This window comes from Hevea brasiliensis, chromosome 16, assembly GCF_030052815.1.
Source record: "Hevea brasiliensis isolate MT/VB/25A 57/8 chromosome 16, ASM3005281v1, whole genome shotgun sequence".
Classification (NCBI taxonomy): Eukaryota; Viridiplantae; Streptophyta; class Magnoliopsida; order Malpighiales; family Euphorbiaceae; genus Hevea; species Hevea brasiliensis.
In genome coordinates, this window is record NC_079508.1 from 69,440,380 (window position 1) to 69,464,963 (window position 24,584).

Consider the following 24,584-nt stretch of genomic DNA (forward strand, 5'->3'; position numbering starts at 1 on the left):
TTATTTTAAATTATTTATATTCAGTTTAAATTTAATACAAGCACCAAAAAAGTAATTTTCCTTAAATGTCATGTCGTCGTCTTGGCTTAAAGGTTAACGGTTGAGGCACATGTCCACTTTAACTTGGATTAGGTGCTAAGCACTGAATGGTGGATGGGGAAGTCTACTTTAACTCAGACCTCTCAACCAACCTCCGCATTATATGGGGCAGCATTGCTTAGAGAGAGAGAGAGAGCGAGAGATAGCAAGATTATAAATAAAAAGAATCTCTGCATTCAATAGGCATCACAATGCTTAATACAGTACAATACCACTAGATAATTTACACACATAATTAACACTCCAATACCAGATTCACATGGAGGGATTAAAACCAAATTTACACAATAAAGAGATGATAAGGAGAACACCGGGAGAAAATGATGCTAAAACATTAGGCCCTGGCCTTGAAAGGGATAGCTCTAATGACTATCTGGTGGTACACAGCAGCGAGCGCAGCTCCAATGAAGGGTCCAACCCAGAAAATCCACTGCACAACAAAGTCAGACAACAGAGAATCAAAATCCCAATAAGCAACGACATTATTGTATTTGTAATGAATCATCAACCACTCATCCAGTGAAAGTGCTAGAATCCACCTATCAGTCGTCGGAATACTTACATGGTCATCCCATGGGTGGTCTTTGTTGAAGATGATAGCAGCCCCAAGACTCCTGGCTGGGTTAATGCCAGTTCCAGTGATGGGGATGGTTGCCAAATGAACCAAGAACACTGCGAACCCAATAGGAAGAGAAGCCAAAAATCTGCAAAAGATCAGAGAGTTTATCCAGTGAGAGCAGTGCCAGTGCCCCAATATTATTTTACTTGTTTAACAATTCTGGTTAAAGGAAAACCGTCGTGTTTAATCAACCAACAAAATGCCTTTTCTAGTATTGAGCAAGACCACATAAATCACTCATATCAGTTGAGCTCAAGAGCCAGCAGTGAAAGAGAGTTCTATTTGGATCTCATAATCTCAAAATCTAAAAAATTCTTCAGGAAAATATAGAAATGATCAATATATTCAAGATAATCACTAATTACAAAATACCATCTCAATTCATCCTTTATTTCTTTATTTCCGAGTTGTGATATGGTCAAAGTAGGCGGTCAAAACTGAACCAAATTAAACCACACATCATGATACTAGAAAACAAGACTACGAGTTCAAAACCTTGTTTCACATTGATGTGGTAAGAATTTAGATGCAATTGAGAAATAAGCACTTCAAATTTCAATAAATTCTTGTTTTGCTATCAAGGATAATGATTCTGCTATAAAGGATCACATCCTTGATAATATATAATCTTGGCTATAATGGTTCTGCTATAAAGGATCACATCCTTGACAATATAATCTTGGCTTATCTCATCTGAGATGTTCCCTTATAACTAGAATTGAAGCCGCAGAAAAAAAAAACAAACCATTCATGCCAAAGAAAATGCACACATCATAGCATGTGGGGGGTCACTACACCAAATGGCAAATTACAAGCTGTCTGCCACTGTCAGTACAGAATTTATAGGAGTTCAATAAGCCATAAAAAAATCACTTATCTAATTCACTTCTAAAATTAAAAAGAATCACGCAAAAGTTTTCAGAGCCTTGAATTTGGAGAATCAAGCAATCAGCTAACTAAGAAGAATTTATGCGTCTATTAATGAGCTCAACCACATGTAATTTATGCAAAAATCAGAATCTCTCTTTTTTTTCTATGAGGAAAGTTTCTTATGATTGATGAAATTTGCAGGAAATTGCACTGCTAAGTCGCTTACGACATCCTAATATAGTAAAATATTATGGATCTGAAACGGTAGGTGCTTTACCATTGTTAAGGACACAAGGACATTACTTTTTAAAGGTTGATGTAGTTTGCTTTAATATTTTTGTGTTTTGCAAATGAATGTGTTCCTGATTAATATTCTTTCTTTTTTGTTTTACAATATCGCACAAAAAGATTTTGTGACTGCTTAGAGGTTGCAACAATTTGAAAGCTAATCGCTTTTGTAATTGTTGGAGGTAAACAGAAAAATTTTTTAAAACAGAGGAAAGAAGTTCTGCTAAAGATAATTGGTTCAAAGAGTGCTATCTTCTGCTATTACATAATCATATTTAAAGATACAAGTTTCTCAATGGCTTATACCAACTAAGCATGGTTACAAAACAACTTTTCAGAAAGCATGCCTCCCCTTACTTTTAGGAGTGCAAAAGTAGGATAACAAGACAATTCTGACCCATACTTGTAACTGACAAATAAGTTAAACAAAATAAATCAAAATAATCAGATTTTGAGATTTGATTTAAAAGTGTTAACTGTCAACACTCCTCCTTAACACTTTTACAGCAAATCCCTATAAGATTCTTCAAGTAATCAAATCTAGCTTTGGGCAAAGCCTTGGTTAGGATGTCAGCAAGCTGCATTTCTAAATTGCAGTGGATAAGACAGACTTCATTCTCAATTTCAGCCTCACGAACAAAGTGATATTTGATCTTTATGTGCTTTGTTTTTCCATGAAAGACTGGATTTTTAGAGATAGCTCTTTGACTCTTGTTGTCACAAAATCTTTGTTTCTTGTTTCATCTTCAAATCTTCAAGGATTTTTCTCAGCCAAATAGCTTGATTCACTGCAGCTGAAGCTGCAATATACTCAGCCTCAGCTGTTGATTGAGCTACTGTTCCTTGCTTTTTTGAGTTCCAGCAAAACATACCAGACCCGATTGTAAAAAAAAACAGAAGGTCTTCTCATGTCATCAATGGAACCTGCCCAGTCACTATCTGTAGCCAATAGCCAATCAGCTCCATTTTCTCAACTTTCTTGAACATCATTCCATGATCCAGGCTGCCTCTTAAGTATCTTAGAACTCTTTTTGCTGCTTGAAAGTGAGTGACACTTGGAGAATTCATAAATCTTGATAGTAGACTTGCAGCAAACATCAAGTCTGGTCTGGTTGCTGTTAAATAGAGGAGACAACCAATCAAGCTTCTATAAATCCCAACATCAACTTTGTCTGACTTATCATCTTTACACAACTTCAAACTTTGACATAATGGAGTGCCAACAGGTTTAGAGTTTTCCATACCAAATCTTTTAAGGATTTCATATTTTCTTTGACCACTGAAAATTCCTTTCTTAGATTGAGAAATTTCCATTCCAAGAAAATAAGACATTTCTCCAAGATCTGTCATCTCAAAAGTTGTTAACATTTCTGACTTGAACTCTTTAATCATATGTGAATTGCTTCCGGTGATTAAAAGATCATCAACATAGAGAGAAATAATCAGAATATCACAACCTTTTTGCTTCACATAAAGAGTAGCTTCACTAGAGCTTCACAGAGCTTAACAAAGCCAATTTGATGCAGATGACTATCAATCTTGCTGTACCAAGCTCTTGGAGCTTGCTTTTGCATATAAGGCTTTCTTGAGTAAATACACCTTGTCTTCACTGCCCTCCACCGTGAAACCTTCAGGTTTCAGCCAAGTCAACATACCAAAAAGACTTCAAATTGAGAAATCTTCCAAAAGTTGTTTTGAGCTGAATTGAGAAATCTTCCAATTGTTTTGAGCCGCAATAATCAATAGCCTTATAGTGTCCAACCTAGCACTGAGCAAAGGTGTCACTATAATCAACTCCAAATTGTTGAGAATATCCCTTGACAACAAGTCTTGCCTTCAGTTTGTTCATAGAGCCATCTGGATTTAATTTTGTTCTGTAGACCCATTTCACTCCAATAACATTCTTATTTTCAGGCCTTTGAACCAGCTCCCAAGTCCCATTCTTTTCTATCATCTTCAGTTCTTCAACCATAGCATTTTTCCACCCTTCATCAATTGTTGCTTGCTTGAAGTTCTCAGGTTCAAGAACTGTAAGATTGCATTCACCATAGAAATCAGCAAGAGGCCTATGCCCTCTCACAGGAAGTTCATCTTCTGGTTCAATTGCATCTTGTTCATGGGATATATTTTCTTCAAGAAAATTGTATTTGTGAACATCATCACAATTGCCAATCCCATACAGCTTCCTCATCAAACTTCACATCTCTTGCAATCACAACTTTTTTCGATCTCATATCAAGGATTCTATAACCTTTTGAATAGCTGCTGTATCCTAGAAAAATACCAGCAATTGATCTTTGATCTAGCTTATCTTTTGCTTTGGAACTTGTGGAACATGGAAATAACAAATGCAACCAAAGACCTTGAGATGATCAAGTGATGGTTTCACACCGTGCCAGGCTTCATATGGAGTTTTGTTCTCAAGAGTGGAAGTTTAGAGCTGGAAGTCTATTTAACAAATAGACTGAAGTATTGACTTTTCAGCCCAGAAATTTTTGGGAATATTCTCAATAATCTCAAATAGCCAGACATCTTGCCATAGCCAAGACTGTTCTGTTCTTTTCTTACTCCGCTTTGTTGAGGAGTATAAGGAGCTGAAAGTTGATGATGAATCCCAGCCTTTTGAAGAAATTGAGAGAATTTTGAAGAAGTATATCTACCCGCTCCATTATCAGAACGGAACATCTTGATCTTGGATTCAATTTGATTTTCTACCATTTTCTACCAAAGACTTGAATCTTTGAAATAAACAACTTCAGAAAATTTTGGTGATTTATGCTTAAGAAAGTAAACTCAACAAAATCTTGTGAAATCATCAATAAACACCACAAAATATCTGCTCCCATTTAATGAGGAAGTCTTCATAGGACCACAAACATCCGAATGAATGAGTTCCAGCTTGCTGTAGAAGCTTCCACGCTTGATTTGCAGAAAATGGAAGCTTATTTGCTTTCCAAATTGACAAACTTATATACAGCACTACTAGTTTTCAAAGTTGGTAAATTTGTAGCTAGATCATGTGTAGACATGTATTCAAGTGAAGGAATTACAATGACCCAATCTTCTAAGTCTATGCCATGCCATAAAGCAGAAACATCATTGATAGAAGACATGGTATGTATATTTGATTGATCAAAGTTTGTATAAAGCTTTAAACCTTTCTACTCACATCTTTAAGCTTAGTGCCAAAGCTTAGTGCCATTAGGATCAATGATTGTGCAGGATTTATCTTTCTTTGAAAATCAAGGAGTATCCTTTTCAAAGCATTTGAGAGCACAGGCACATCAACAAATTTTTTGATTGATTTTAGGCACCCAAAGAGAACATCGAGAGATCAGTTTTGTACTCTGATGAAGTCTGAATTGAGTTTTTTATTGAAAGTTTCCTCACCACTCCAAATTTTTCTTTTTCAATGTAGCTTGATTTCAAATTTTTTTTTTAGTTTTTCATAAATCAAATATGATGAGTCATAATGAGTCAACAAAGCCTCAAAGACAACAACAGAGTAACAAAAGTTGAAGGAGATGCAATAATAAATCCTCCGTTGAATTGAGTTTGTTGCCATTGAAGAGCCTTGTCATGTTTTTCTTTGAGTTGATGCTTGAGTTTTATTTTTTTACACTTTTGTTGCATGTATTTTTTTTTTTTATTTTTTTATTATTATTATTTTTTTTTTTGCAGCAAAATTGAGTAGTTTCCTTTTTCTCTTGCATCCATCTTTTTTTTCTTTTTTCTTTTTCTTTTTTTCTTTTTTCTTCTTTCTTTTTTTTTTCTCTTTTTTTTTTTCTTTTTTCTTTTTTTTTTGTTTTTCATTTTGTTTTTGCTTTTCTTTTGCTCAGTTCAGCAGTTCTTTGCTTCTAAATCTTTTCTCTTCTTGTCTTTCTTTGAGATCTTGCTTGTTTCTGACATTTGAAGCTTGACTCTCTTTTCTCAAGAGAGCAAATTTTTTTTTCAAATTTCTCTTTCTCTCAAGAGACTTTACAAGTTTTTTTTTCTTTTATCTTCAAAAAATCACCTTTTTTTTTGATTTTCTGATTCAATTCTCAAGTTCACACTCAAACAAAACCTGATCTTTGAACTTCTTCTCTCTTCTCTTCTCTCTCTTCTTTTCTCTCTTCTTTTCTTCTTCTCTTCTTTTTCTCTGCATTTTTTTCTTTCTTTTTTTCTTCTCTTTGCTTCTTTTGCTCTGTTTTTGCTTCTTCTTTGAGTGTGAAATGCTGTTTTGCTTGCCAATTTGATGTGAGTGAGCCAAATTTTTCATGCTTTCTTCATTGTGATTTTGATTTGAGCCAATGTAGGATTAGTTCGTAAGGGTGGAGGATCTCACTCTGTTTGCCAACATTCCACAAGTCAAGCCAAATAAGCTCCACAGAAGGTTCAAATCTGATAATTTTCTCCAGAAAAATCATGTGGCTAGAGAGATGCTGCTCATAGCCAAGGCGAAGAAAAACAGGAAAGTATTTAATTTTACACCAAACAGTAAATCTTACTTGCTTTCTCCACATGCCACAGCTCCTCTAAGAACTTTCTTGCTCTGATACCAATTTGTTGAGTAAACAGAAAAATTTTTTAAAACAGAGGAAAGAAGTTCCAAGATAATTGCTAAAGGCTATCTTCTGCTATACTGGTTCAAAAGAGTGCTATCTTTCTCTGCTATTATTGGTCTGGGGCAGTGCTATCTTCTGCTATTATGATAATCATATTTAAAGATACAAGTTTTCAATGGCTTATACTAACTAAGCATGGTTATAAAACAAGTTTCTCAAAACCTTCCAAGAAAGCATGCCTTTTTACTTTTAGGAGTGCAAAAGTAGGATAAATAGAAAGAGATAACAAGACACCCTGGATGCCTGACCTTACTTGTAGAACTGACAATTTGACCCATAAGTTAAACAAAAGACCCATACTTTAAATCAACAAAAATAATCAGATTTTGAGATTTGATTTAAAAGTGTTAACTGTCAACAGTAATAATCTTATGAGATTTGGTGTTTATTAATGTGTATGATTGTGTCATGCCAGTCTATATTTTGTTTGCATGAGAATTGCTAGATAAATTGATTAGCAGTCTTTCATTTAGGTTTTGTTAACTCAATTCCTTATTTGAGGAACAGGTGGATGATAAATTGTATATATACTTGGAGTATGTTTCGGGTGGTTCCATCTATAAACTTCTTCAGGAGTATGGACAGTTTGGTGAAATAGCCATTCGTAGTTTTACTCAACAAATCTTGTCTGGGCTCAATTATTTGCATGCTAAAAACACTGTCCACAGGTGAGATTTTTATTACTATTTCATGTTTTGAAAATTTAGAGACATAGTTTATCAAATATTTGAGCATGATAATGCTTATGCTTAGTTTTTATCATATCCAGAGACATAAAAGGAGCTAATATACTTCTAGAACCCAGTGGCCGTGTCAAACTGGCTGATTTTGGGATGGCAAAGCATGTAAGAGTATTCTTCTAAAATTTTTGGAAAAATTTCTGATATTTATGTATTTGCAATCTAAGGAAATGAATTGCCTATAGCTGCTATTTCTTTAGTTTATATAGGAAACAAGAATGAGAAGATGCTTTTGTCCATATCAACTGCAAGGCTTTGTATTCTAACCCATTTCAACAAAACTAATCTCCAGATTACTGGGCAGTCTTGTCCAAAGTCATTAAAGAGGAGCCCTTACTGGATGGCACCTGAGGTCAGTATTTTATTGCTGCATACTCCAATTCCACTTTTCTTTGTGATGATGCCACATAGTTTCATTTAAAAGCCTTAATTATTTTCAGGTGATAAGGAATTCAAATGGTTGTAATCTTGCTGTTGATATATGGAGCCTTGGGTGTACAGTGTTGGAGATGGCAACAGCAAAACTACCATGGAGCCAGTATGAGGGGGTTAGTTAAATTTAAGTTAAAAATTTAAATATTTTATGAGATAATTTATAATATGAGTGGAATTACTTCTAATCCTGGTGAGAGTGTTTGAATCCTGAAGTGTAACCTGTTTCTTATCCTGTATTTTGCTTCATCGTCATCAGGTCGCTGTTATGTTTAAGATTGGAAACAGCAAGGAGCTTCCTGCATTTCCTGATAATTTGTCAGATGATGGGAAGGACTTCGTGAGGCAATGCTTGCAACGGAACCCATCACATCGCCCTACAGCTGCTGAACTTTTGGAGCACCCTTTTGTGAAAAATGCTGCTGCACTGGAGAAACCAATTTTAACTGCTGAGCCCACAGAAGCAACACCTGCAGTTATGAATGTAGGAAGATCAATGGTATTAGGAATTTTCTTTTAAATGTTAATGCCACCTTTCATGCATTTAATGTTGTTGCCGTTATGCACTAAAAAGTTGTATATTTGTTAATGTCTTTTTGCCTACATTCAATGGTGAATTCTGCCCTCTTCAAAATTGCTTTGCAGTTTGATGAGCATTGTATTCTGATCTTTGATGAAATAGTATTGAAAATTCAATGTTACATTTTCTCTCATACATATGATCCTTGCTATTTCCATAATGTGAATCTGATTTACTGAATGGACCATATGTGTTGCAAGATATTGGTCATGAGGGTTTACGATAGTCAATTTAAACTTGTAGGCAACTTGGCATGGAACTCTAACCTTGTTCTTGTGAATGTACTGTGTGGGGAAGAGATTATTTTTCGTCTTTGAATGAGAGTGTACTGGCACCTCCTCAGCTACACCATCCCTCCATTGCCACCAACAATTAAAAGAAAAAGAATTGCTATGTTTAACCAGCTATATGGTATCTGTTTCCTTTATAATGCACTTGTGTGGATTTTTTTAGTGATTTCTCTTTCTTTGTCTGCCTGGTCTGTTTTGGCCTACATGATCTTATTGACTTGACTGTGGGGTTGCAATCTTGGGTCTTCAATTAGGGCATTGGGCATGCAAGAAACATCGCAGGCTTTGAATCAGAAGGGGTTGCGATCCATCAATCCAGAGGCTCAAAAACTGGTGCAGGATTGACGTCTCTCTCTCTCTCTCTCTCTCTCTCTCTCTCTCTCTCTCTCTCTCTCTCTCTCTCTCTATATATATATATATATATATATATTCATGCAGTTCTGTGCTTCTCTACTCAGATGTGTTTAGTGAAGAATTTCTAGTAGACTATATTTTAGCTGAAAATTACCAAGTGCTAATTTTCTGTGGAACAGAAAAATACCTTATGTGAGTTACGTTTCTCATTCTATTCTACATGTTGTATTGAGGGCAGGTTGGCATAGCCCTTGGGGGCTATCAGTATAAAGGATCCTTATCATCAATCATCATGCAACTGAAATAAAATAAGTAGAGTGGTAGTATTACTTTGTTCAAAGGCTAGCGATAAGTTGATATCCTGAATTTTCCCCCCTCAAATGATGTTTGAGGTAAAAAATTTTCTTTCATTTTTCTTGTTTTAGTCTTGTGACATCTGTAGTCATTAGCCCATGTGTTTAGCATGTGCTTTATTGAAAGAAAGTCTTAAGCTTTGACTTAAATACTATTGATCACGTTATGGTTCAAAATCTCAAAGAAATGTGCATCTGCTAGTTGGTTTTAGCGATTAGTTGAGTTGTGCTATTCAGAACATGTAATTGACTGCTATTGTGTGCATTTAATTCTCTTTTACTCCAAATATTTCTTATCCAATTTTCCCCCCCATTTTCCAGTGAAGTCCATGCACCGAAGAATGCGTCATGTCCGGTTTCACGTATTGAGAGCCCTCTTCTGAATTCAAGGTCCCCACAACATATGAGTTGAAGGCTATCTCCATCTCCTATATCTAGCCCTCATACTGCATCTGGTTCATCCACACCTCTTACTTGTGGTAGTGGTGCAATCCCATTTCATCACCTAATGCAGTCAGCAACTTACTTGCAAGAAAGCATGCGAATGATCCCAAGGTCCCAAAACATTTTGTATACCAATGGCAATAATCCATATCAGGAGCCCAAGCCTGATCTATTTCGAGGGATGTCACAAGCCTCTCATGTTTTTCGAGAGAGGATTTCATCAGATAATGGTGCCCCTGAAAACCAGTTTGGACGACCTGGCCATGGGGACCCCAGGGAACTTTATAATGGGCAGCCTGTACTAGTTGATCGTGTGTCTCAACAGCTCTCAAGGGATCATGTGAAGTTGAAGCCATCCTTGGACCCGAATCCAAGCTCGCCAATGCTTGGTCGCACCAACGGAATCTAGCATGCACTGGAAGCCTTGGTCTAAGAACAGTTTCCAGGCATTGTATATGCCATCCAGTGCTTCATTCATATTTTTATTATAATCATGAGCCAAAATATTTCCAATATGTGCCTTAAAAGTAAGGTAGACCTAGTGAATAAGTTGGATCCTATGGAAGCTTGAATGGCTGAAGATATTTTTGGAAGCAGAATCTGAATGCTTGGTTGCAGAGTTCATACTGTAAATAGCTTATTTGACATGTAAGGAGAGGATGAATATTTGGCACTTGGCAGCACTCAAATTATTCCCTAGTAGTTACAGCTTTTCACCTGACAACTATACGATTTCACCTCAAGTCATTAATACAGCATCTTTTCCTGTCAGCTGTAATGATTCTGGTCGACGCACAAGTTCATTTGGGAATGAAGACTACTTAAATAGGAGATGGCCAACTCATCAGCTCCTTGCAATTGAGAACACAGCATGCTGGTGTAAAGAACTGTGTATCTTATTCCACTTGAAACAGAGAGTTTCAAGAGCTATTATCATTTCTGGGCTCTGTTGCCTTTTCATTTCCTTTAACTATTTTTTGGGTTGGTGGGAGTTAAAAAACCTTGTACAGCAAGTTGGGAATTAATAAGTCCAGATTAACGGTTGCGAATCTGCCAGGCTTGATCTTTTTTTATTATTTTCCCCCTTCTGTATCAGTTTATAGCAGGTCAAAAACAGAACTGTTGGCTGCACTGCTGATATTGTTGTATCTACTTCATACCTGCAACAAATTGAAGAAATCAAATTTAACCTTTGTATTTATTATTTGTGGAATCCTCTGAAACAATTAGATATGCAACAGTCCATGAGTAGTGTACCCCCTTTAGTTGTGGATGCAATATGACCTAGCAAGCAGTTTCCTGCTCCCTATATTCGTAAATACGAAGTTTATTTATAAAAATCATGATTAGAAGAATTATCCATCAGGTCTGTTCGCCTTACGGTAAGGTAAGATTTTTTAAGGTAAACCATATATATCCCACATGTTTGGAAGCAGGTCTGTTTACCTCAAACTACGATCATGGGTTTTCACTTTTCCCCATAAGACCAGTGCTTTTGACAAACATGACAAAAGAGCAGTTTTATTCAGCGGCCTCTGCAATGTGTGCTATCGAAATTGAAGAAGCCCAGAACATCACCGCGCCCTTCTCAGAGCAAGTCCGCCTCTTGCACCTAGTCAACACAGTTTGGGTCTTCCTGGCAACATATTGGCTATGCCACAAAAGGTGATTAACGATTCAGGAATAGACAAAACAGTGTGACCCAATTAACAATCCGAGCTCAGTTTTAACCAGGTGAGTCCATTATGTTTGGTGTTCTCTGTACAAGAATGCAAATTATAGCTCCTAATCGGGGGGTTTCAGTGGTAAAACTCAACAAATCCATCTGGGTTTTCTTCATAATAGCTTGGCTTTCACTATTAGATTACTTTCATCATCATTTAACTTAGAGAAGAAATTGTTTAAACCACAAAAAGGTAAACAGTCCCAAGAATTTGCTAAATCTGTCCCTAGGAAGATGAATTTTAAAACCGCAGATAGACCAGATGGGTCCTTAGCCTTCTCAGAGATCATGTATTCACGAATGCTCACATCTCTAAGCTTCTTAGTTAAAATATTCATTTGTGATTGCACTAAAATTGATTTCTGAAACGTCCCACAGAACATGGGAGCAGAAAAAGGAGGTTTACAGGAGTTGGGGTTTGTCGGAAGAAGAAATTTGGTCAGCTACTAAGTATCCCTTCTATATGTTTCTTTCAGTAAAGAAAATTACGAGAATCATGGATTTTCTCGTAAACAGGATGGGTTGGAGGCCTGCAGACATTGCCAGAGTTGCAGTTGTTTTTGGTTATAGCTTGGAGAAGAGAATTATCCCAAGGTGCTCAGTTATAATCAGAGTTCTGCTAGTGGGAGGCTTGGTCAAGGGAAAAATAAATGTAACAACCCAGAAAATAAAAAAAAAAAAAAAAAAAATTTAAAAATGGGATTGGCGTGTGACAGTGGGTTTCCCACTGTCACAACAGCTTTTAAAAAAAAAAAAATATTTTATTGAATTGTATCTACATGTTGGACCTAAGTTTTTGGGCCTTGGTTATGGATTTGAGAATAGTAAGGCTTACTACGGGCCTCGGAGGCTTTATGCCGGCCCAGGTCCTAGTACCGGTCTGGCCCATAGGTTGGGTCGTGACAAAGTTGGTATCAGAGCTTAGGCTCTAGATTAATGGGAAAGAATATACTTGGGAGTGTAAAAGGAGTCTTGTTAGGATGTTACATGCGGAGTATATGATTCTGTTTCGTCTTTTTCTGTAATTCTTTGTTTCTAGATTCTGCGTTATACCTCGGGAAATATAAAAGTACCTCAATTAGTGTCTTGATTTTCGTGGAGTACATAGAAATGTGAAATAGAGTTAGTAGACATGTGAGGTCTATCATGAGGATACGTACTCCAAGAAATGCTATGTTTCTGTCTGTATGGGTTTAAATGGTGTGCCCATTTCGTGCAAGGCACGAGTACATAAAGGTGAGTCTTGAAAGTACAGTTGCCCTAGATAATGATGAGGATACCACTGCAGGCAATCATCAGTGGATGACCCCGTCAGAATAAGTTTATGATAATAGAAGATTCAAGAGAGATAAGAGATTAAGAGACCTAGTCTTCCAGGACGTATCGTAGTAACTATACAATGTTCTCGATGTCTGCTCTGTAAGCTGCAGATTACAGTACCGACATGAGATTATTGTATAGAGCTGCGTGCATCCCCGTGGTGCTCCATAATGAGGGTGTTTACGGATGGCCTTTGTTTTGGTACAGTAATACCAGAACTGAGTTCTATATCTGCAGAGGAGTTGGGAACTCCTGGTTAAGAGTCTAGAGCTAGAATATCGAAAGGTTACAGTTGGGTGATAACTAGAGTCAGTGACTCAGTTACCCCAGCATGAGCTAGAGTTACAGTAAAAGTGGCCATCAGATCAGAGGTTTCGGACTAGTTGCAAAGTAAAGGTGACACCTATAGAGTGAGACCGTCTAGTCTTTGGTATGGAATTTTGGATGGTTTTTGCAGAACGATAGACGTTTTGTTTAGAATTTAGTGAGAATAGTATACCTTGTGTGTATCAGTATGGAATAAAGTACAGCCCTACTACCTAGAGAAGGTCGAAACTATGAATTGATGATTTACAGAGCTATGATATGATGAGAGAGACATTAATTTGACATGGTTTGGGCAAGGTGGTAAATGTAGTACCTTTGTTGCAGCAAGTTAGGGTGTAGTCCTATCTTTTCAGAAGGGATCGAAAGTTATTACTAATAATGGTGACCAACCAAATAGTGCCCCAGATGGGACTGTAGAGTGTGGTAGAGAGTAGTTGGCTAGGGTATCCCGCAGAGGATACAAGTTCTATTATAGGAATCATATATAATCAGATCACGATGGACGTAAATCCTTTGAATTGGATGACGGGTTTGGGTGCCCAGAACCTTAAGTTTTGGCTAATTGAGTAAACATGGATAATAATAATAATGACAAATAAATAAAATTACTACAGAATCAGTTCTCGAGGTGGTAAGGGTATTATGTAAGCTAAAGGATAAGAATAGAGATCATACAATAAAAGTATGACTGTAATTTGCTGAGTTCCTTTCTAATTTCAAATTATTCAAAACAATAGTATAATCTAATTATAATAGTGTTAAGAGTAATAAATTAGCGAATACTTGAAATGTCAGAAAAATGGTCAATGAATAGTTACAAGATAAAAGCCCTCTAGAAAGAGATGATGACAAATAAGACACTATAGTAGAATCAGAGAACAGTAGAATGTCATATATAATATACGAAGAGTTCGAAGAATAAATGTTTTACCAATATCTGCATAGCTGGAGGAGTAATGATTGCACTTATTTCGATAATCTTCTTTTCCATATCTCTTGTTTATTCGTAAATTCGATGACGAATTTTTCTTAAGGGGGGAAGAATGTAACAACCCAGAAAATTTAAAAAAAAAAAAAAAATCAAAATCAAAAACGGGAGGAGGAAGCCCCCCCCCCCCCCCATTTTCTCTTCTCTCCCTTTCCTTCCCTCTCTTCTTCTTCTTCCTTTCTCCGGTGACCGGCCGGCGACGTCCCAAGCAGCTCCCCACCGGCCGGCGACCCTCCGGCGACCACCAGGACCACCAGAAACGGCGGCAAGAGAGGGAGAGAGAAAACGCGCCGATGGGCGCGGCTTTCCGGCGCGATTCCGGCTTCATCCGACGTCCGATCGAGGCGATTCCGGTGGCGTTGGAAAGCTTGTTCCGAGAGCTTTCTTTTGATACCAATTTTGAAGCAAATGGAGGTCGGATGAGTGAGATATGGAGGAGAGAAGTTTCGGGTTTTCCAAGCTTTTTCGTCAGATCTACGACGATCCGACCGTTGGATCGACGATCCGAGACCACATATGGACTGAGGAAGAGGAGAGGAACATGGTGGTATGATCAGACCCGGCAAATGTCACCGGCGACCGGCGGCCGGCCACCGTGCGCGGTGGTGCCGGCGGTGGCTCCGGTGAGCTATGGAGATGGTTCAACTTCCAGAGGCTTCCTCATAAATTTTCGGAATTTTTGAGACACAGATAAACTTCGGGTAAGACAATTTTTATTATTTCTCTGTCTGTAGAGCATAAATACAGTGTTTCTTAAACAAGAAAAATTGGAGAAAAATTCTAAGAGAAATATATGATGAAAGTAAAATTATTTGGAGATATTCTATGGTGTTAGTTGAATTTTTGGGTGATCGTAGAATATTTTTGAGAAATATGGATGGATTTTAGTTAAATTTTTAGCATATAGGTATATAAGATTGTTTGAAATTAAGATGTTTAAATTTTATATGATTGGTTGAAGCTTGAGGATGGAGGTTTAAATATGTGAATATTAAATTGGGTTGAATTAATAATATGTTAGCTGTTGGAAACTTATGGAATTGAGTAAAATTCTTAAATAAAATATTCATGGGTGACTAGAAAATTACAATTCATTTTGCAATAGCCTTATAATATTATTAAGGACCGCGGGGCAAAATTTTAGAATTTTTAGAGCTTGTTTGAGTGGATTTTTGAAAAATGTCAATTATAGGGACTAAAACGTAATTTTTAAGATTTTGAGAGTGATATTGATGAGATGTGATTGTGGGAATTGAGAATTTAGAAGTGTTATTTGAGCATTTTTGCAGGTTGGGTAGGTCCCAGGTATAGGGGAGACTCTGCCGGATTTTCGGCATGAATTAGGCTGTCTATTGCCTCTTTAGAGTTTTATCTTAACTTAGTACTAATAAATTTATAATTTAATTATTAGGTGATCGAGGTCACTATTTTCGCATCCAAGACCACAATAATCATCGATTGTCTTGTGAGTAAAATATTAATTTTAATTGTAATTTCGATATTATTATATGTTCAGCATGCCCATGCATCACTTATATGCATATATTTATGTAGTTAAACTCTAGGCACGATTTATGATGCATTGATAACTGTTAAAGTGCCATGATGTTGTTGTGGTAATTTGGAGCAGTGTGCGTGCGTTGGCGTGCGTGTGATGTGGTGTGGACTATGAATAGGACGGGGTAGTCACGGCTTGAGTAATTCGCTGGGACCCGATCCTTCGAGGGGTAGTCACGGCTTGAGTAATTCGCTGGGACCCTCGATTTGGTTATTAAGTGGAAGTCCGAGCTTGAGTAATTACCGCACCGGGTTGGATTTAAGAGAGTCAGATAGGGATCAGCTCCCATATGTTATGATTGGTACTACAGGGTGTGTGAGTGCTCCAAATTACCTTTTTGATGTTATGATGTGAAAATGTTGTTGATGTTGCATTTCACTCTACAGGGTGCATTAGTTTTAGATAGTTATAGAGATTATGGTTAAAATTGATATTTTACTCTCTGAGTTGAACGCTCACTCCTGTTCACCATATTTTTCCAGGCTACAGGAGGAGACATTTTTCAGAATAACCTGTCCCTTTCCTCTCAGGTTATGAAAAGATTACTTAATTGTATTATTATTCTCTAAATTTGTAAATTTAGGACTCCGCATGTGCTAGTAGTAGTATTAAGCACATGGATCAGATGAATTCAAGTTTTCATATTAATAAATGAAAAGAAAAAAATTTTATGAGATTTAAACAGATTGTAAATGAGGTAACAGGGTTGAGCGAGGCTCCCCTTATTTCAGTTTTCGATGGCTATCGGGTTGGGTTGACCCCGAATAAAAAAAAATATATATATTTTATTGAATTGTATTTACATGTTGGACCTAAGTTTTTGGGCCTTGGTTATAGATTTGAGAATAGTAAGGCTTACTACGGGCCTCGGGGGATTTATGCCGGCCCAGGTCCTAGTGCCGGTCCGGCCCATAGGTTGGGTCGTGACAATAAATATACCTTCAATGGTGATAATGGCTGAGAAGCATCTTCTATATGCATTTGTGAGCAAATATCAGGAAAAAGTATTGAGCATCTTTTGGGGGGGAATGACTTTTCCGGATTTAGGCAATGAGTTTTGTGTGATTAATGTTCTTGCTTGATGAAGGAAAGTAAATTACGAGAAGAAAAATTTTTTATGCTGAAAAAAGATAATCAAGCAATGGAATCAAACCATTTTTTATTGGAAATAATCCATCAAATCACAAGTGATCAGACACTACCACCAAGTTTTTCACTTTTCCTTTTAGTTAAAAGCAGTAGCAATCTATTCGAACATCAGCATAATCGACATTAGTGGCTAAGATATTGTTTAATAATAATAATAATAATAATCAGTCATCAACGAATTTAATATATATATATATATATATATATATATATATATATATATATATATATATATATATAATTTAAAAAATTATCATATAGCATAACCTCAATTTATATCTTTATTTTATATTTTTTATATAAAAAAATTAACTTATCATATTAAATATCAACATTTTATTTAAATATTTTCAAATTTCAACTAATACAATTTTATCTTATACAAAAAATAATAATTATATAAACTTCTTTTTACTACTTCTTTTAATAAATTTTTTATATTTACAATTCCAAACATTATGAAATCCTGTTTATTCTAAAAATTAATTATTTTTTAATTAAATTTTTTACTAGATTAGAAAAGGTAAACTATTATTTTAATATATATATATATATATATATATATATATATATATATATATATATTCCACAAAAAATCATTTATAAAATTAAAAAAAATTCAAAACATTTCTTATATTAAAGTTTAAGAATTTTAATAATAATTTTCAAAAATTATAATGTGGTATATGTGTTTTTTTTTTCTATTTTATTTATTATTTTGTTGGTATACATTTATATCAACTATTAAAAAAAATTAAAAAATCAATTAATTAATTTATCAACATTTGAAATAAAATTATAATTAATTAAAATTTTTATCATAAGCAAAATTTTATAATACAATTATAAAAATATAAATACATATTATTGAAATAAAATAAGAAATAAGCTCAATTTGCACTGTTTATGTCATTTTCAACTTTTGATCTGATTTAATCCTTATACTTTTGATTTAAACTTAAATTAACTCAATTTAAACTTAAATTAACTCAATTGATATTCACACGTCATTTTTTAGAGGAAATAAATTTAATTTGCTCTTTATACTTTTTAGAAATATTCAATTTAATTTATTTTTAATTTTTTATTTAATTTAATCATTTTGATCTGAATTAACTTTTCTACTTTTAATTTAAATTTAATTTGGCCCAACGTTCAATTCAGTGCCTGAGTTGCTTTTTTTTTTTAAATATTTTTAATGTTAATTACTTAATTATAATTAGTTAATTAGTTATATTTAACTTTTTAATATTAATTAATAATATGAAAAAATAATATTTTATATTTTTAATTTTATTTTATTATAATTTTTTAATTTTAATTAAGAAAATGAAAATATAAAATAATATTTTTTATTTTAAATAATTAAAATTATTTATAATCACATTTTTTATTTTTAATTAATTATATGAAAAGAAAAATATTTTTTTTATTATTTTTCAATTTAATTATTTTATTTTTAATTAATTATGAAAATATAAAAATAACATTTTTTCATACTTTTATTTTAATTATTAATATTAAATAATATTATTTTTATTATTTAATTTAATTAATTATAAAAATAAAAATAACATTTTATATTAAAAAATAAAAATAATAAAAAAATAATGTCGCATAGGACTAAATTAAATTAAAAATTAAAAATAAATTAAAGTGAATATTCTTAAAAAATGCAAAGGATAAATTGAACTTAATTTTAATATAATAATAAATAACTCGCATTATTAAGTAACAAAAGAAAATGAAGAATGATGACAAATAGCATTTTAAATTAAAAATAAGATATGTAGAAAAAGAAAAATTATTAGCAATAAAATTAATCATATTTTTTTAAGTATTGAAAGTTGGGTTTAGAATCAGGTTGAAATTGGTGTGATCAAACTTGAAATTAAAATTAATATGAAAAAAAAAGCGCCCACATACAACTTTGATGAAAAGCAGTACTTTGATACAAGTGAGGGGAAAATAGTTGAGAACATAAGCCCACACCATTTCTGAATAAACAGAAACATACAAGCTAGGATGGATTGTCAAGAACCATATAAAATTAAAAATCCACACCACAGACAAAAGACCCTAAACCAAACTAGTTTATATTAATACGAGGCCATCGACTCAATCAGTTAGCTACTTGGGATTGGTCAATTTCAAGCTGAAATCCCATAGTTTTTTGGCCAATTCTGCATCTTTAGCCTGAGAATTTGGTTTAGCTAGGTTACTGTCCATAAAATATTTGCCAATTAGCCCCTTAACCTGTGGAGACAGTGCCACATAGCATGTAGTTGCTGCTCCCTGCAACCATGTGTGAGGAACTTAAAAAGTTACTACTGCATTGAACAGAGAATTGAATTGAAGCATATCAAATACTACAGCTTGTTCAAAATTAATCTCGCAAAGACATACCTGCTGAACATTTTTAATCAAGTATTTACCAATGAGAGACAAAAAGCCTGCATCAAGCCAGGGAAACTTAATCAAGAACCAGAAGATTCGAAATCAAGTGAATAAATTGATTCTTATGCCTGATAAATTGAATGCAATTCTTACCTTCTCTACTCCCACACCAAAACAGTGAATCGAGACAAAAAAAAAATGTTCAACTTGAGGCTTAATTAGATTTTCTATGGCATATTCCAACAAATGCATGCAGAAAAATCTATACAAAATATTATTGCTAGACTAAGAGCTTAGCAAGGGACCTGGAGCCTATCATTACTTATTTAGTTACTTTCTACTTGCATCATATTTGTTTCTCTGAGCCTCTTGTGATAAAAGCATAAAAAACACAAATTTTTTATTTATACATGTACACTGACAATGCCCTTTATAATGAAAAACAGAGGAATGTATTTGTTAGGTCCAATATAACCGACCCCATAGTAACCGACCCCAAATTTTTGGGATAAATGCTTAATTTAGTTGAGTTGAGGAAAAAAATGGTTTCTTAGTGAATACAACCAAAGAAGAGTTGATGTCTTGAAGGATTACCATTAACAATGCCGTAATGGCGCAGAAGCTTTGTATCAATTGCTCCAGGATGAAGTGAATTAGCAGTTATATTTACTCCATCTTCCTGTAAAAGAAAAAGGTAGAGGAAGGCTTATAAGACTCCTAGGAAATTGATGTGATTACTATGAAAAGTACCCACCAATGGGAGTGGCAACAAAGGTTAGCAAATTGTTGTGATCACGCTACAAATTATAAGCACACATGGTAACACTACATAGTAATTAGACAAGCAGACGCATCTACAAGAACAATATTCACTGAATATGTCGGAAAATTTTAGATCATTGGGAAGTTAATTGACCAAAAAGGAAATCACCATGTCCAGGAATACTCCACCACTATATCGCATGAAAGAAACTAAAGGTTCTACAATTCTGACTTATTCCACAGCTTTTCATTAATGTAGAAGCTACTTATGTTTAGAATCTTTAGTACCTTAAGTTGTCTTGAAAGCTCATTAGCATGCAAAATGTTAGCCAACTTTGATTGTCCATAAGCACGTATAGTGTTGTATCTGTAAATTCACAGGCACAAGAGGGCAAAGTTAAGAAATACACAGAATACCACTAATCCAAATGCATTACACAACATCTGTATCTGGGCTTGTCACACTTGTGTCTGTGCTACAGTTTTATTTAGCAGCATTCAAAGATAGGATTCACAAAGAGTGCTAGCAAAGTGGTACCCTGATTCATCATTAATTTTATCAAAACGAATTCCTTCATGGTATGCCAACCGGTGACCTTCTGATGATACATTAACAATTCTTCCCTCTTGATTGCTTTCACGTGCTGTGTTTTTCATGGTTTCCAAAGAAAAGATTCACAAAAGAAAATGTCCTGCAAAATTATTCTAAAATCTGTTAAAACTTTCCTACATTTTGTCTGTAGAAGACATCAATACTAGCTGCAGCTATAACATATAGGGCAATTTTGGCACATTGTGAAACAAAGTTTACATATATATGGAACCATAGGGCATCATACAAATCACAATAATAATCTTGACTGACAATAACTAATGAGACGCAAAGAAAAGTAAAGAACACTTTAAAGGTTAGCATAAGTTATTTATACAACGGCGAAAAAGTGTAATTTTGATTGTTTTGAGAGTTTTGACGAAAGTAATCCATATAGCATATTGTTTGGGGGTTCCATTTTTGTGGTTTTCAAGGGGTCTGTGTTTAAGAAATTCAAATCCTTTGCATTGTATGATCTTTATTACATTGCACAATCTATTTAATTTCATTCATAAACTAAAATCATATTATGTTGCACCATGTTACTATAACCATATAGCAGTTAACATATAACAAAATTGTCAACCCAATATGATTGTACCTTAATTAAAACAATTTATATAATTATGCGCACACGGCTTACCTACATGGTTTGTTGCAAACTGTATTTCTATGTTGTCTTGAGAAAGCGTGAAAGAAGCCATGATGCCTGCATTGTTACTGCCAACAAATAGAAGAGAACTTTAGCTCTTATTGTTCAATTTCAAAAGATTTTCATGCGAAAGCACAACAAAATCAACTAGCAACAGAAAGAAAATCATGGTTATGTGTGCATATAAAACCAGTGAACAAGACACACAAAAGAGGGAATTATATAACAAACTAATTCAGGATTTAAATAAACTTGAATAGTTCAATTTTCTTACATGAGTAGATTTAGTGGAAGACCCAAGGATATATATTCAGAAGCAAATTTCCTGACAGATGTCATTGAGCTGAGATCTAAGTGCATAACATCAATCTTAGCAGTGGGGATTTCCTTGAGTATTGTTTCTTTGACATTCTTACCAGCCTCCAAATTCCTTACCGCCATAATCACATGGACACCACGCAAAGCAAGAACTCGTGCTGTCTCCACACCAATACCACTTGATGCTCCTGATATTAGGCCAAAAAAAAAAAAAAATTTAACAGACTAACCAGCTGACCACCAAAACAAAGGATGACATAATATATAATTTTATATTGTCATATAAAGCAGAAATCAAGCCACCCACTTGAACAAGCACAATAAATGAAGACGCCAGTGACGAAATTATATTGTCAGAATTAAGAATCATGTTAGGTTAGAAGCCTGAAAGATGTTTCAAGACCACCGCGAAGAATAAAAGATAGAGGAAAGGGTTTCAGCATGAGAAATTTGTTTGCTTGCTAAAAATCCACAAGTTTCAGACCTGCTGACTATATTCTCCAACAATCCACGGAAAAGCATATTTTGGTTTAAATCGAAAAATCAAATCGAATTGAATTAATTTGGTTCAATCGATTTGATTTTAAAATTTAATCTGTTCGGTTTGATTTATAATTTTTAATAATTTCGATTAATCAATTCGATTCGATTATTTTCACAAAAAATAAAAAAAAATCAAATTGAACTGAAATTATATATATATATATATATATATATATATATATATATATCAAGAAAATCAAAGAAAATCAAACTGAACCTAAGATTTTTAAGTTTTAATTTTTAATTTTTTTTTATTTTTATATTTTTATTATTTAGATTTAATATTGAAAATATAAAATTTTATAAAATACGATTTAATGGGTTTAAAATTGAATCGAACCGATATTGATGGGGTTTTTGTAAGCATCCAGTAGTATTACAAAAATAAGAAGACAAATTATTTAGACCCAGCAATAATCGCCAACAAAAAAAAGCTTTTGAATACTTTATTTTACAAAAGATCATAAACAATAAGAAATGAAAGCAAAGAACTTGTATCCTCGCCAACCTCAAAAACAATTTCCCAACTTTGCAACGCTAAAATGGATTAGTTAATTTTGTCATTAGAAAAGAAAAAGAAAACAATATATAAGATTCAAGGTTCTATTTTTAGTTTGGTTTACTGCAAGTTTTTCCTCAATTAGAAAAAGAAATTAAGGATCATAAAATAACAGAGAAAAAGCAGACCTGTGACAATAGCAGTAAGGCCAGTTCCATCAATCCCTTGTGAAACTTGCTCAGCTGTGGAACAGGCTGAGAACCCAGAAGCCCCTTTCCATCCAAAGATCCACATGTTGCAGATTCCCAAACTAGAGAGTTAGAGAGTGCTTATGGGCAACAATTTTATTGTTTTACTTCAAAAACACGTAATCCCAATAATCTTGAGCTAAATCAAGGCCCACATCAATCAATCAATTGTGTTGACATTCATTAATTACGTTGACTGCTGTAAGGTCTCTTATTAATTTATTAATTCATTAATTATTAGGCCAATAAAAAATACGCAGTTGGATTCAGCAAAACTTGTTAATTTGTTGGAAGGATAATGATTACGAGCTGTCATCTTCGTTATTACTCATTTAAAGATTTCGCATTAAAAAATTTAGTGGATACCGTTGACTATATGAGAAAAGAAATTCTAAAAATCTGTTGTTGTATTTTTCTTTTTATTATAGCAATCGGTACATGGGTTGTTATTTGTTCTCTCAAGTTGAAGGGCCCATTTTAAAAGCTGTAGAGAAACTGCTGGGTTGGGCCAAGTTCTGCATCGACCTCTTTTGCTTTTCTGAGATATGACAATCGGTTTTAGAAGTATGCACAGTTCTTGTAGATATGATAATGATAATTTATTTTAAATTATTTATATTCAGTTTAAATTTAATACAAGCACCAAAAAAGTAATTTTCCTCAAATGTCATGTCGTCGTCTTGGCTTAAAGGTTAACGGTTGAGGCACATGTCCACTTTAACTTGGATAAGGTGCTAAGCACTGAATGGTGGATGGGGAAGTCTACTTTAACTCAGACCTCTCAACCAACTTCCGCATTATATGGGGCAGCATTGCTTAGAGAGAGAGAGAGAGCGAGAGATAGCAAGATTATAAATAAAAAGAATCTCTGCATTCAATAGGCATCACAATGCTTAATACAGTACAATACCACTAGATAATTTACACACATAATTAACACTCCAATACCAGATTCACATGGAGGGATTAAAACCAAATTTACACAATAAAGAGATGATAAGGAGAACACCGGGAGAAAATGATGCTAAAACATTAGGCCCTGGCCTTGAAAGGGATAGCTCTAATGACTATCTGGTGGTACACAGCAGCGAGCGCAGCTCCAATGAAGGGTCCAACCCAGAAAATCCACTGCACAACAAAGTCAGACAACAGAGAATCAAAATCCCAATAAGCAACGACATTATTGTATTTGTAATGAATCATCAACCACTCATCCAGTGAAAGTACTAGAATCCACCTATCAGTCGTCGGAATACTTACATGGTCATCCCATGAGTGGTCTTTGTTGAAGATGATAGCAGCCCCAAGACTCCTGGCTGGGTTAATGCCAGTTCCAGTGATGGGGATGGTTGCCAAATGAACCAAGAACACTGCGAACCCAATAGGAAGAGAAGCCAAAAATCTGCAAAAGATCAGAGAGTTTATCCAGTGAGAGCAGTGCCAGTGCCCCAATATTATTTTACTTGTTTAACAATTCTGGTTAAAGGAAAACCGTCGTGTTTAATCAACCAACAAAATGCCTTTTCTAGTATTGAGCAAGACCACATAAATCACTCATATCAGTTGAGCTCAAGAGCCAGCAGTGAAAGAGAGTTCTATTTGGATCTCATAATCTCAAAATCTAAAAAATTCTTCAGGAAAATATAGAAATGATCAATATATTCAAGATAATCACTAATTACAAAATACCATCTCAATTCATCCTTTATTTCTTTATTTCCGAGTTGTGATATGGTCAAAGTAGGCGGTCAAAACTGAACAAATTAAACCACACATCATGATACTAGAAAACAAGACTATGAGTTCAAAACCTTGTTTCACATTGATGTGGA

At 34.4% G+C, this 24,584-nt stretch overlaps 3 protein-coding genes and 1 pseudogene across 3 annotated transcripts; 1 reads left to right on the forward strand and 3 right to left on the reverse strand.

The window, feature by feature from the left end:
- Positions 1–256: 256 nt before the first annotated feature.
- LOC110656080 (aquaporin PIP1-3-like) lies at positions 257–868 on the reverse strand (the record flags this gene model as incomplete). The annotated part of the gene is made up of 2 exons (XM_058138494.1): positions 257–529; positions 662–868. Coding segments are annotated over 2 exons (303 nt in total), but the record flags the coding sequence as incomplete, so codon positions are not given.
- Positions 869–1,518: 650 nt separating this feature from the next.
- Positions 1,519–9,541, forward strand: LOC110656093 (mitogen-activated protein kinase kinase kinase YODA). The gene is made up of 8 exons (XM_058138495.1): positions 1,519–1,545; positions 1,790–1,852; positions 6,991–7,151; positions 7,253–7,328; positions 7,516–7,575; positions 7,664–7,771; positions 7,915–8,154; positions 8,780–9,541. The coding sequence occupies exons 1-8, from the start codon at positions 1,519–1,521 to the stop codon at positions 9,005–9,007; spliced, it is 963 nt and encodes a 320-aa protein (XP_057994478.1). The 3' UTR covers positions 9,008–9,541.
- Positions 9,542–18,670: 9,129 nt separating this feature from the next.
- On the reverse strand, positions 18,671–22,870 carry LOC131168977 (short-chain dehydrogenase TIC 32, chloroplastic-like; annotated as a pseudogene).
- Positions 22,871–23,609: 739 nt separating this feature from the next.
- Positions 23,610–24,219, reverse strand: LOC110656098 (probable aquaporin PIP1-4; the record flags this gene model as incomplete). Its single annotated transcript, XM_058138496.1, has 2 exons — positions 23,610–23,880; positions 24,013–24,219. Coding segments are annotated over 2 exons (303 nt in total), but the record flags the coding sequence as incomplete, so codon positions are not given.
- Between the last annotated feature and the right edge of the window lie 365 nt (positions 24,220–24,584).